The 13249-nt window shown below is 46.6% G+C and overlaps 1 protein-coding gene across 1 annotated transcript; it reads left to right on the top strand.

The window, feature by feature from the left end:
- The first annotated feature begins 5538 nt into the window (after nt 1-5538).
- On the top strand, nt 5539-10918 carry LOC132895796 (E3 SUMO-protein ligase ZBED1-like). The gene is made up of 3 exons (XM_060936626.1): nt 5539-6388; nt 9718-10337; nt 10508-10918. Exons 1-3 carry the CDS (start codon nt 5539-5541, stop codon nt 10916-10918), a joined length of 1881 nt encoding a protein of 626 aa, XP_060792609.1.
- The last annotated feature ends 2331 nt before the right edge of the window (nt 10919-13249 follow it).

The raw sequence follows: 13249 nt of genomic DNA, 5'->3' as shown, positions 1-13249 counted from the left end.
TAGTAACGGAGGGCAAGGACCGCCCACTTGATGGCCAGGCACTCCTTCTCTATGGTGCTGTAGCGCCCCTCACGCACTGACAGCTTACGACTTATGTACAGCACTGGGCGATCCTCCCCCTCCACCTCCTGGGACAAAACAGCCCCCAGCCCTCTGTCCGACACGTCCGTCTGCAATATAAAAGGGAGAGAAAAGTCAGGGGAGTGTAACAGTGGCCCCCCACACAGTGCAGCCTTTACCTCAGAAAAAGCCCACTGGCATTGCTCCGTCCACTGGACCGGATCTGGTGCCACCTTTTTAGTGAGATCAGTCAGCGGGCTGGTGATGTCCGAATAATTAGGTATAAATCTACGATAATAGCCAGCCAGCCCCAGGAACTGTCTCACCCCCTTTTTGGTCTTGGGCCTCGGGCAGGCTGCAATCGCTGCAGTCTTGTTAATTTGGGGACGCACCTGCCCATTGCCCAAGTGGAAGCCCAGATACTGTACTTCCACCCGCCCAATCGCACACTTCTTCGGGTTGGCTGTGAGACCCGCCCGCCTCAGCGACCTAAGGACGACCCTCAGGTGTTGTAGGTGCCGCGGCCAGTCATTACTATAAATAATGATGTCGTCAAGGTACGCGGCAGCATAGGTGGCGTGGGGGCGGAGGACCCTATCCATCAGCCGCTGAAACATAGCGGGCGCCCCAAACAGCCCACAAGGAAGTGTGACAAACTGGTGTAAGCTGAACGGTGTGGAAAAGGCCATTTTTTCTCTGGATAATGGAGTCAAGGGGATCTGCCAATAACCCTTTGTCAAATCCAGTGTCGAGTAAAAGCGAGCCATGCCTACTCGATCAAGCAACTCATCAATACGAGGCATTGGGTACGCGTCAAATTTAGACACCGCGTTGACTTTTCTATAGTTGACACAGAACCGGACCGACCCGTCGGCCTTGGGTACCAAGACCACCGGGCTGCTCCAGTCGCTGTGGGACTCCTCGACGATGCCCATTTCGAGCATGGCCTCGAGTTCTTCCCGAACCACTTTTTTCTTGTGTTTGGGTAGCCTGTAAGGGCGGCTACACACTACCACCCCCGGGGGCGTCTCAATGTGGTGCTCTGTGAGGTGGGTGCAGCCGGGCAGGGGCGAGAACACGTCAGAAAATTCTGTTTGCAACCGGGCGACCTCCACGAGCTGGGTCGGTGAGAGGTGGGCTCCACAGGGGAACGGAGCGGTGGGTGATGCCAATTTTCCCTTTTGAACCTCCAGCCCCAGCTCCACCTTCTCAGGAACCACCGACACCAGCGCCACGGGGACCTCCTCGCTCCAACGTTTTAACAGATTGAGGTAGTATACCTGTAACGCCCCACCCCTGTCCGTTCGCCTCACCTCATAGTCGACGTCCCCGACTCGCCGTGTGACCTCAAAGGGTCCTTGCCACCTGGCGATTAATTTAGAGCTCGATGTGGGCAACAGTACAAGTACTTTATCTCCCAGTGCGAACTCCCTGAGGCGCTTACCCTTGTTGTACAGGCGGGTTTGTCGTTCTTGGGCCTGCCGCAAATTCTCCTGAGTTAGGTGGGCGAGTGTGTGGAGTTTTGCGCGCAGGTCAATAACGTATTGGATTTCATTTTTACTTTGTGAAGGTCCCTCCTCCCAATTTTCCCGCAGCACATCTAGAATGCCACACGGCTTACGCCCATATAACAATTCAAACGGGGAGAACCCCGTGGAGGCTTGTGGGACCTCTCGCACTGAAAACAACAAGGGTTCGAGCCACTTATCCCAATTACGTGCGTCCTCACTTACGAATTTTTTAATTATATTTTTGAGGGTGCAATTGAACCGTTCAACTAAACCATCCGTTTGTGGGTGATAAACGCTTGTGCGGATCGGCTTAATCCCCAACAACCTATACAGTTCCTTTAGTGTACGTGACATAAACACTGTGCCTTGGTCAGTCAGAATCTCTTTCGGGATTCCAACTCGGGAGATGACGCAGAAGAGTGCCTCCGCAATACTGCGTGCTGAGATATTGCGAAGCGGCACTGCTTCCGGGTATCGCGTTGCATAGTCCACCAGAACTAATATAAAGCGGTACCCTCGTGTTGACCGATCTAATGGCCCGACGAGATCCATCCCAATTCTTTCGAACGGGGTCTCGATTAATGGTAGAGGGCGCAAAGGCGCTTTTGGAATGGCCGCTGGATTTACTAACTGGCATTCGTGGCACGCCGTACACCACCTACGAACATCGCCGCGAATCCCTGGCCAATAGAATCGGGCCATTATTCGGGCTAGTGTTTTATCCTGCCCTAAGTGTCCAGCCATGGGATTAAAGTGAGCCATCTGGAATACCAATTCCCGGCGACTCTTCGGAATCAAAAGCTGCGTGACTCGCTCTTTAGTCTGAGTGTCCTGTGTCACTCGGTATAATCTATCCTTCATAATTGCGAAGTAGGGGAAGGACAGGGTGGCGTTTGGCTGGAGCATTTGACCATCGATTACTCTCACTTGGTCAAATGCATGCCACAGAGTCTTATCTCGCGACTGCTCTAACGGGAAATCCGCAAGGGATTCCCCAAGAGAGAGAGGAGGGGCCGGCGGCTCCTCACTCTGACGCGGAGCTGACGTAGACGGCTCTGTGACAGCTGCTCCCGCCAATGCCACACCGGGACCTCACCTTATTATACTACTGCAGGACCCACTCTTTACTAGATGGCTCATTAAATCCCAAAATCCCGGCCAATCAGTCCCCAAAATTATAGAGTGGGTGAGGCGAGGATTAACCGCCGCCTTTACTATAAATTTCTCCATTCGAAACAGAATGTGAACTGACACTAAAGGGTAGCTGTGAACATCCCCGTGCACACACAACACCTTCACCAATTGTGCTCCCCCCAATGCCTCATCTTGCACCAGGCTTTGATGGGTTGAGGTCTGATTACAGCCGGAATCCACCAAAGCCTGATACGTATCCCCTTGGATACTCACCGGTATGCGATACGCTCCGGCCCGATCGAGGGCGGCTCCTGGCGCATCGGGGATCCGGACCACCGCGCCCACCTCCATCGCCGAGCACTGATGCTGGAGGTGCCCCAGCTCCCCGCAGCGCCAGGACACCAGCCCGGGCTCTCTCTCTGCACCGGTTTTCCGGATATCACTCACCTGAGGGGGGGAAACACAGACACGGAAGTAGGAGAAGATAGGACACTGCGGGTGCGGCGGGCCAGCTGGGGTGGAGCCGGCCCCCGCTTCCACGGTGGGGGAATGGGGCGAGGGAGAGGAACAGAAGGAGAGAGAGAGGGGAGGGGAGAAGGGGAGACACGCTGTCCTCCCGTTGGAACGGCCGCTATATGGTCCTCTGCCAGCTCAATGGCCTGATCCAGCGACGCCGGGCGATGGCACTGGACCCACTCCGCGGTTCCCTCTGGAAGTCGAGCGACGAACTGCTCCAGCGCCACCAGACCGATGATCTCCTCGGCGTCGCGGTTGTCGGCCCTCAGCCACCGGCGGCAAGCGTCCCGGAGTTGCTGGTCAAACATGAACGGCCGGCCGACCTCCTCCAGGCGCAGCGCGCGGAAGCACTGCCGCTGCTGCTCCGGAGTGCGACCCACACACTGGAGGACGGCCCTGCGGAGGTCCACGTAGACCAGCCGGCTGTCGGCAGGGAGTTGTAGCACGGCCAGCTGCGCCTCGCCCGTGAGGAGGGGGAGGAGGCGCGCCACGCGCTGTTCCACCGGCCAACCCCACGCCTCTGCTGCCTGCTCAAAGAGAACGAGGAAGGCCTCGGGGTCGTCATGCGGGCCCATCTTCATCAGGGTGAGGTGGGAAGGGTCCGCAGCGGTGGAGGTGGTGGACCCCGCCGACGCGAGTAGGTGCCGGAATGCCCAGCGATCATCCTGCTGCGCCAGCACCGGGGCCTTGAATCTTCGCTCCTGTTCTTCCCGGAGGGCGACCAGTGCCTGGTGCTGGCTCTGTTGGGCCCTGGCGAGGGCATGGACCAGGTCCTTGAAGGGGGAGGACTCCATGGGGCTGTTCTCTCCTGCGCTCGGTTCCGGGTTTCAGCACCACTGTAGCAAGTGTTGAGGTGGGTGGAGCACAGAAGCACGGCAGGCCAGTACTGAGTTCTCACTAACTCTTTTATTATTAGCTTTTCAGCTTCTACACGTTTATTTATACACAGACATACACACACGCCACACACACGTGTTCTGGTCGGGAGAGAGCCCGCTCTGCTCTCGCTCTCCTCCTTAAATAGGGCGCGGTCACTGGGGAAGACACACAAACACATTAATCAACCTCAGGTGCAGTGATTCTGCCACTTACCTTCCCTGACTCCGCCCTCCGGTCACAGACCGCCGCTTGACCACGCCCCCACTGCCACAGTAAGAATTAAAAAAATAATAATTTCAGATCTGCAGCGAGGTGCTCGTTTTTATACAGAGAAGGGAACATGAGCATAAGAGACAAAGTGCAGCAAGCTGCTCAAGCTCATGTTCACCTCTTTGTATGAGAATGAGTACCTTGCTGCACTTTGTATGTTTGCGAGCCATTTTTCCCTTCTACGTTTAGAAATCTCTCTAGTATTTCCCCCAATGATAAATTTCCGGTTGAGTGAACGCTGTGCGCGTCTGGCTGCTGCTACTCTCCAGTGTTTTTCGCAACTGTTTTTTGTTTTAGGACAGCCTAAACCCTCTGTTGTTGCGCTTTTCATTTCCGCTTCCAAAGCACAGTCCTGGGACCAGAGTTTTTCTCGGAGAGGATTCAGGACACAGCAGTGTGGAAGAATCAGATGTTACTGTGAGAGTAATAAAGTAGCCTGCGGTTCCTCTCACTCCTGATTACCTTCACCGGGAAATGCGGACAAACCGAAAGTTCACAAATTGTGTGAAACTGTAAACCTGGACTTTACCAATATGTTTGGATTGTTTCTCCTCACTGTATGATTGCATTACATGTATCCTTGGGACCTGCCATCTTTCTCGTGGGTGTGCTAGCGTCTTTCCAGCCTAACTCAAGCCCTCTCTGCCATGGATGCTGTTGACCCCCGGCGTGCGAGTGTTTGGCTTATCGGGGTTGTCAATCTGGCTGTGAGTTTCTGCTGGCTTTTACGGTGTTCTATGGGGAGTTAGAATGCATCCCGTCATATGGATTATTTACAGCTTCTGCAGCCTTTCCAGCACACCACATTTGGCTATGGATCTGTGCTATTCTCCAACGGACTTGTTAAAAATGAACTCGTCGTCACTTCATCTGTCCCCTGGAGTTTACAAACTTTGCATAGGGCTGAACGATCTATCGTTTTCGATCGAAAATCACGATCTCAGACAACACGATTTTGGGATCGTCAAAGCCACAGTTTTTCTCAGTGCTCCTAAACTGACCCATGTTTTGTTTCGTCAATAATTTCACACATGTATGCTCTGCATATTGCCCCAGCATGGTGTAAAAACACTCTGTGTCAGCTACCAATCAAGAAGCTGCATGCTGCGCGTGGACAGGTCACGTGTTATCCACTCCAATCAGTGTAGCTGGTCATTCAATTTCAGACATGGCTGAAGCAGGAGCTGAAGCGGAGTCAGGGGATTTGATCCCAAAGAAAAACAGCACGTCGGCCATTTGGCAGTATTTTGGATTTGAAGCCTCAGACGAACATCAGAAACAGGTGCTGTGCAAAACATGTCGTGCAAAAGTGGCTACATCCGGTGGAAACACTACTAATTTATACCGCCACTTGAAAGTTCACCACGCGAATTTGCATGAAGAGTGCATGGCGAAAAAGACCCATGAGACATCTAATAGTAGTGAAAGTACTTCAGCCAAACAGACAACAATTACAACTTCTTTTGCTAGTGTAACTCCGTATGACAGAAGTAGCCGAAGACACAAGGAGATAACTGCTGCAGTAACAAACTACATTACAAAGGACATGGTGCCTGTAAACACGGTCACCAAAGACTCGTTTAAAAGTTTACTCCGCACAATGGATAAGAGGTATGTTCTGCCCTCCCACACATACTTCAATCAGGTTGCCATCCCACAGCTCTATGCAGAATGTAAGGCCAAGGTGGCGAAAGAGCTGGAAGATATTGAGTTTTATGCGTCAACTACTGATATGTGGTCAAGCAGAACGACCGAGCCATATATGAGTCTGACGGTGCATTTCGTCAATGCCAACTTCGAGTTGAGAAGTCGCTGCCTGCAGACCGCATACTTCCCCACTGACCACACCAGAGAGAATATTGCCATGGGGCTGAAAGAGTGTTTGTCAAGCTGGGGTCTAAAAGAAGAGGCCCAGACGTGCATAACAACAGACAACGCTACAAATATGATAAAAGCAATGGAACTTAACCAATGGACCAGACTGCAGTGTTTCGGACACAGACTGCATCTTGCAATTGGTAAGTACAGGAACCTGTGTTTGTGCGAGTGTGTATGTTTGTATTATCTTCGCAGAGTCCCTCTAGTCTCTGCTATATTACTCTGCCCTCTCTGTCCCTTAAAGTCAGTTTACCGGTAACAATCATAATTCGTTTGCCTGAAGTAGGTCTTGACTTTGTTTCGGAATACTGAAATACAGTTTGGGAGGGGAAAAAACGAAACGCTGACAAGTTTGCTGTCAAGCTGTCGTTAGCTGACAAACTGTTAGCGCAAGGTTACTTTAACAATACAAACGCCATAGAAAGGCTGTCTATCACCATTAGCAGCTTTATATTCAATATTTTTGCATTAATTTCACACAAGTTTATTGCAAAATGCTTCAAGAACACAGGTTTTCAATATACAAATGTGTAACTCGTTGATCATCTGCATTTTAAGACGGGTTGTGAGAAGACTAGGGTTGCAAAGGGGTGGAAAATTCCCGGAAAATTTCCAGAAAGTTTCCATGGAAACTTTGGTACGGGAATTTTGGGAATTTTCAAAAAAAAAAAGCACTGGAATTACGGTAATTTAGGGGAATTATTTTATTAAATAAATAAATATATATATTTATTTTATTAAATAAATATATTTGTTTATAAACATTTATCATTTAATTGGCATTATATGGGGGTATGTTTCCTCGACGTGTGCCCAGGCCGCCTTCATATTTGCTGCATTGTCAGTAACCAGTGCAAACACCTTCTCTGCTCCAAGGTCATTAATGACTGCTTTCAGCTCATCCGCAATGTAGGCACCTGTGTGTCGGTTGTCCTTTGTGTCTGTGCTCTTGTAGAACACGGGTTGAGGGGTGGTGACAATGTAGTTTATAATTCCTTGTCCCCGAATATTTGACCATCCATCAGAGATGATGGAAATGCAGTCTGCATTGTCGACATTGTCTGCATTTAACCTTTGTTTGCACTCTGTTGTACTCTTCATCCAGCAAATGAGTGGATAGTGCATGTCTGGTTGGGGGAGTGAATGCTGGTCGGATTACATTAAAAAATCTCTTCCAGTAGACATTGGCAGACAACATCAGAGGTGAGGATGTTGCATAGATCGCTCGAGCTAAACATTCATCAGCATTTCTCTGACTTTGCTCATCCATGGAGTCAAAGTACCTTCTGAGGCCTGAGGGTCCAGGAACCGATGAAACGGTATCAGAAGAATCTGATGCAATAGATGAATTTTCACCTGCTGCATTTGTTGTTGCCTTTGGACATTTGGAGCATTGCAAAATATGATTCTGCATTTTCGTAGCATTCTTAACATATTTCTTGGCACAATATTTGCACATGAACAAAGATTTCCTGTCTACCATCACAGGTGTGAAATGCCTCCACACATTGGATAGCACGCGTGGCATTTTTCTGTGAAATAAGATGACAAAACATTTACACAGTTAACATTTTAGCACATCTGATGTCCCATTAAACTAGCACTAACACATTTTGCTGTAGCTAGCTAGCATGAGAATTTATTCAATGAAATGTTCTAATTATCTTACATTTACATTTATTTTTACCAGTAAGCTAGCATTAAATTTAGTTTTCTTACATGAAATGTTCATAGGAAGCTTTCATTTAGCTTATCTGGTTTCCCATTAAGCTAGCACAATTTGCTGTAACTAGCATCACAAGCTAACTACTTTAATGAAATGGCACAATTCTAATTTACAAGTAAATTAGCACTAGATTTATTCTACTATACCTTTTCATTTTTACTTAAATACCATAATAGATTTAAAAAAATCATCCTCAAACATCCTCAAAACTTACTTGATGGCATGTAGTCCTTTGTCTGTAATGTGTGATCTCGGCAGTTTGTATTTAAAACAGTTCTAGCTCTTCAGAATTCTAGAAATTATTGTGCATGTGATAGAGCAGACCTGGGCATTTTCCGGCCCGCGGGCCGCATTCGGCCCTTTAGTTCATTCTGACCGACCCGCGTAAGGTTAATTAGAAATTACAAAATAAACGTATTTCCTAATTTTACCTCATGCATGGACTGAATGTGCATTGCTTTATTTTGAAGTTGTGTTAAACAAAAACGCAATGCGCGCGACATGAACATGACATGAAATCCCACGAAACCTAATCCCGCGATAACTACTTCCGTAATTTGTCCAGACCAACCACAAACTTGTACGTCATCCTTCAAACGGTCCAGCCAATCACATAGTGTGACGTCACCAGCAGGCGCCGGAGCCCGAGCCAATCTGTAGATCTGATACCTACACCGAATGGACTGATGATCATCTGTCAGCTGTGCTTCGCATCTCCACCTCAGACATTCAACCTGACTCTGATGCACTCGTTAAAGACCAACAGAGACTAGATTTCTCTCACTGAACAAATAAAAAACACCAAATGAGGTGATTAGACTACAAATGTGGACATCATTATTATAATATGATGTATCTTGCTTGATATTTGGAGTAGAAAGATAATATTTTGATGTCTTTATTGTGTTTTGGGGTGAATGTGACTGAAAAAAAAAATGGTACAAACGTTCACATTTTGTTAACCATTGTTTTGGGAAATTTGATTGAATAAATGACATTTTTTGTAAGGCAACCTCGTTTTTTCCATACTCTTACCAGTCTTAACAGCTTGTAAAAACAATTATATTTATTGCTTTATATAAAGAAATACAATTAATATTATGCAGAATTTAGTTCAGCCTTATGGTCCGGCCCTCCACAAAATTTTCTGTTTCTCATGTGGCCCTATGGAAAAAATAATTGCCCACCCCTGTGATAGAGGGATGCAAAATGCATGTAAAGGGTGTGGCTTCAATGGCTCCTGAGAAAATAACGTTTTGTCCATGTGAGTGAGTAACAGCGTGCTATGCACAACTTTATTCCCATAAATCTGCCTCTTTTAACCAAGATTATGCTACAATATTTTTTTCTACTTACTTAATTAATGTCCACTTTCAAAATTCCCAGTCTTTTCCCGAAAATTCCCGTTAATTCCTGAAAATTCCCATGGAAAGTTTCCACCTTTGAAAATTCCCGGAATTTTGCAACTCTAGAGAAGACTAGAAAAATTAACCCTTTCATGGGTAAACTTTGAAGTCTCCCAATACTGCTTGTGTTTAACTGTGGAATGCCTAGGGGCAGAGAGATGCAGTGGCATTTTTTTTTTTCCTCTGAATGTTTTTTCTTACAAGATGACAACAGATGTAATCAATGGTATATATTATTAATGACTGTATACAGTCATTGTATATTATGGATACTGTGTTATAAGCTATCCTTATGGCTTTTCAGACTGTAATACTCATGTAATGTTTTTTTCCCCAGAAAATGCTGTCAAAGATGACCAAAGAGTCAAAAGGGCCACAGGACTTTGCAAGCAGCTGGTTGGGGTCTTCACTCACAGCTGGAAGAAGAAGTCGGCGCTAAAACAGGCACAGCAGGAATTGAACTTACCTGAACACTCACTGATTACTGAATGTCCGACACGATGGGGCTCACGGCAGAAAATGATTGAGAGGGTGTTGGAGCAGAGCAAGGCACTGTGCCAGGTTCTGTCTGAAGACAGAAAGACACGGCACCTGGTCCCCACTTGGCAAGACACAGATGTCCTTGAATCCATAAACAGTGCCCTTGGTCCTCTTCAGGAGTTCACAGACGCCCTCTCAGGTGAGGACTACGTAAGCGTGTCATACCTGAAGCCAGTGCTTCATCTCCTAAGAACATCAACGCTTGCTGAAAGTGACCAGGACACGGATCTGACCAAGGAGATAAAATCAAGAGCTCTCCACTACATTGAAGACAAATACAATGACCCAGTGACACAGGACCTCCTGGACATCACATCATTCCTTGATCCGAGATTCAAGACGGCCTACATCAGTGAAGAGAATGTCCCATACATCAAAGACAGAGTGAAGATGGAAATGGAACAGGTGGCACAAAAGGTAAGCTGTCCTGTTTCTTTGTTTCGTAATATAAAATGTTACACAAATACAATTGATATTTTTACTATACTACTGGCATTTTTAAACTTTCACACACAAAATGCCTGGTGGTTGGTCTTAATCACAACTGACAGCAAAACATTGACGGCTCTTATTCCTGTGTGTTGCAGGAGCAGAGGGCTTGTGTCACAACCCATCCCATGCCCCCAAGTGCAGCAGAAGAACCACCATCCACCTCTACAGGAAAGCAAAAGCGGTCATTGGCCAGTTTTTTCAAGAGCAAGGCTGTCCCTGCTTCCTCCTCTACTGTGCAGTTGGAGGATACCATTAAAGCAGAACTGGACAACTACCTCATAACTCCTACTATTGATGGAGAGCAAGATCCACTGGCCTGGTGGAGAGTGCACCATGTCAACTTTCCATGGCTGAGCAAATTGGCTTGGAAGTACCTTTGCATACCAGCTACAAGCTCACCATCAGAGAAACTGTTCAGTGCCAGTGGCAATATTGTCACATGTCAGCGTGCAAGTCTAAAACCAGCAAAGGTCGACATGTTGGTTTTCTTGGCCAAAAATCTCTGAAGTGGTGTAGAGATGAAAGGGAAGAATTATTGATTTTTGTTGTTGTTCTGCACCCTACCCTGACATGGTGTCTTTGTTCATTTAAAAAAAGGTGTCCTCTCTTTTTGCTATTACTTATCTTTTGTTTACAGAATAGATGTAAAATAATTTAACCAATTTTAATGTTTGACATCTTTGGTAGATGGGGAAAATGCAGGGTCATTTGTACGTTTTTTTATTATTATGTTTTATTTTTACTACCATTACATTTCATTTCCTCTTGCCACTTTGTGTGAAAAATTGAAATCGCAATATCTGCCAGAAAAATCGCAATTCAAATTATATTGTATAATTGTATAATTCAAATTTTTCTTAAAATCGTTCAGCTTGAACTTTGCGCCAGCGTTGGGATTGCTCGTCAGCCCCGGTACCTGCACCGAGGCTGTCGCCGTCAATTCCAAATTCAGCCTACACTCGACGGCGCTATCCCCACTGTGGTGTCGACGTTCCCCACTCAATTGTCGGCTCGCAATCGCAGGGTTGGGGGCATAGACTCGCGAAATCTTTGGTGCCTGGCTCCTTCACCACTATGCATGGATCTTATCCCGGTGCGCTGGACTCCTTGCTCCCCCGTCAAAACCACACGCAGTGGCAGAGTAAATGCAGCAAATCTTCGTTCACTATCAGCTCATATGAACTTAACATTATCCCTGACACCAGCAGCCCAGCCATTGCCGATCAGCATCACCCTAATAAATGTCCGATCCCTGACAAATAAGACTTTTATTTTAAATGACATTATAACATCTCGTCAACTGGATTTTCTATTTGTAACCGAAACTTGGCTTACTGTTGGTGATCACCTTTCACTCGGCGAACTCTGTCCCCCTCATTTTCATTTTTTAAGCTCACCAAGGTCTTCTGGTCGTGGAGGCAGTTTAGTCATCGTTTTCAACAACTCATTTAAATGCAGATTTCTTCCCACCAGCACTTATTCCACTTTTGAGGTGCAACTCTTATCGATTAATGGCCCTGCCCCTGTCCTTTGTGCTCTGGTGTACAGGCCTCCCAAAGCCTCCAGCACTTTCATTCAAGAATTTTCTGACCTTTTGTCTGTCATGGCCTCTCGTTCTGATAAGTTGTTAATTTTAGGTGACTTTAACGTTCATGTGTGCTGTCCAAATAAGCCCATAGTGAGCGAATTTTTAAACCTGGTTGACTCTTTTAATTTAACCCAATTAGTATCTGGCCCTACACATCAGAAAGGCCATACACTTGATCTTGTCCTGTCATCTGGTTTTCCTGTCTCACACTTCGTCATTTCTGACATCACTGTGTCAGATCACTTCATGATATAGTTTAAATCTCTCTGGTCCTCCTCCTATCCCTCCTCTCCCATCATCCCCTGCTCTTTTACCCGATCTATAAACTCAGCCACTCCACAGCTTTTCTCCAATTCGTTTTCTGACTGCCACCTACCCCACATCACTGAAGCCCTAGCCACCTGCAGCGACACCTCCGAGCTTGTCAATCTTTTTAACTCTACTTGCGCCAACATTTTAAATGATGTGGCCCCTCTCAAGTCTCAGAAAGTTAGGTCCTATACTACACCCTGGCTTAATGATTCCACCTATGCTGCACGATGTGCCTGTAGACGGGCTGAATGTAAATGGAAAAAAGACAAACTACAAGTATCATATGAAATCTTGCAAGACCACCTAAAACGCTACCAACTCTCTGTACAGATGGCACGAAAGGACTATTTTAGTAATCTCATAAACAAAGACGCAAATAGACCCAGAGTGCTGTTCAAGACAATCAACTCTCTTTTAAACCCAACTGCTCCAGTTACCTCTGCTTCCAATAATGAAACGTGAGGAATTTTTAAAATTCTTTCCTGAAATAATTGACACAATAAGGGCAAACATCCCACAGTCACAGTTTGATTTCACAGATAGCCCCCATCCTGTTAATATTCTCCAGTATTTTACACCAGTGATATCCTCCCAACTGTCTGAGGTGATCTCACAGATGAAGCCCACTGTCTGTCCCTCAGACATCATTCCTTCGCGCCTTTTTAAAGATGTTTTCCCTTCCATTTGCCCCCTGATTTTAGCCATAGTTAACAGCTCGCTAAATAATGGTGTTGTCCCTTCTTGTTTTAAACATGCCACTGTACAACCACTTTTAAAAAAGCCAAGCTTAGATCCTTGTATCCTAAAGAATTACCAGCCCATATCCAAGCTACCTTTTTTGTCTAAGATCTTGGAAAAGGTGGTTGCTTCTCAGCTTTTATCCTAATGAGTTGCAATTTGGTCCTCCAGCTGTTCCTTTTTTGTACCTTTAACTTTT

This window comes from Neoarius graeffei, chromosome 12 (assembly GCF_027579695.1).
Source record: "Neoarius graeffei isolate fNeoGra1 chromosome 12, fNeoGra1.pri, whole genome shotgun sequence".
NCBI classification, from domain to species: domain Eukaryota; kingdom Metazoa; phylum Chordata; class Actinopteri; order Siluriformes; family Ariidae; genus Neoarius; species Neoarius graeffei.
The sequence above is the reverse complement of the archived record's forward strand: the minus strand, read 5'-3'. Positions and strand labels throughout refer to the sequence as shown.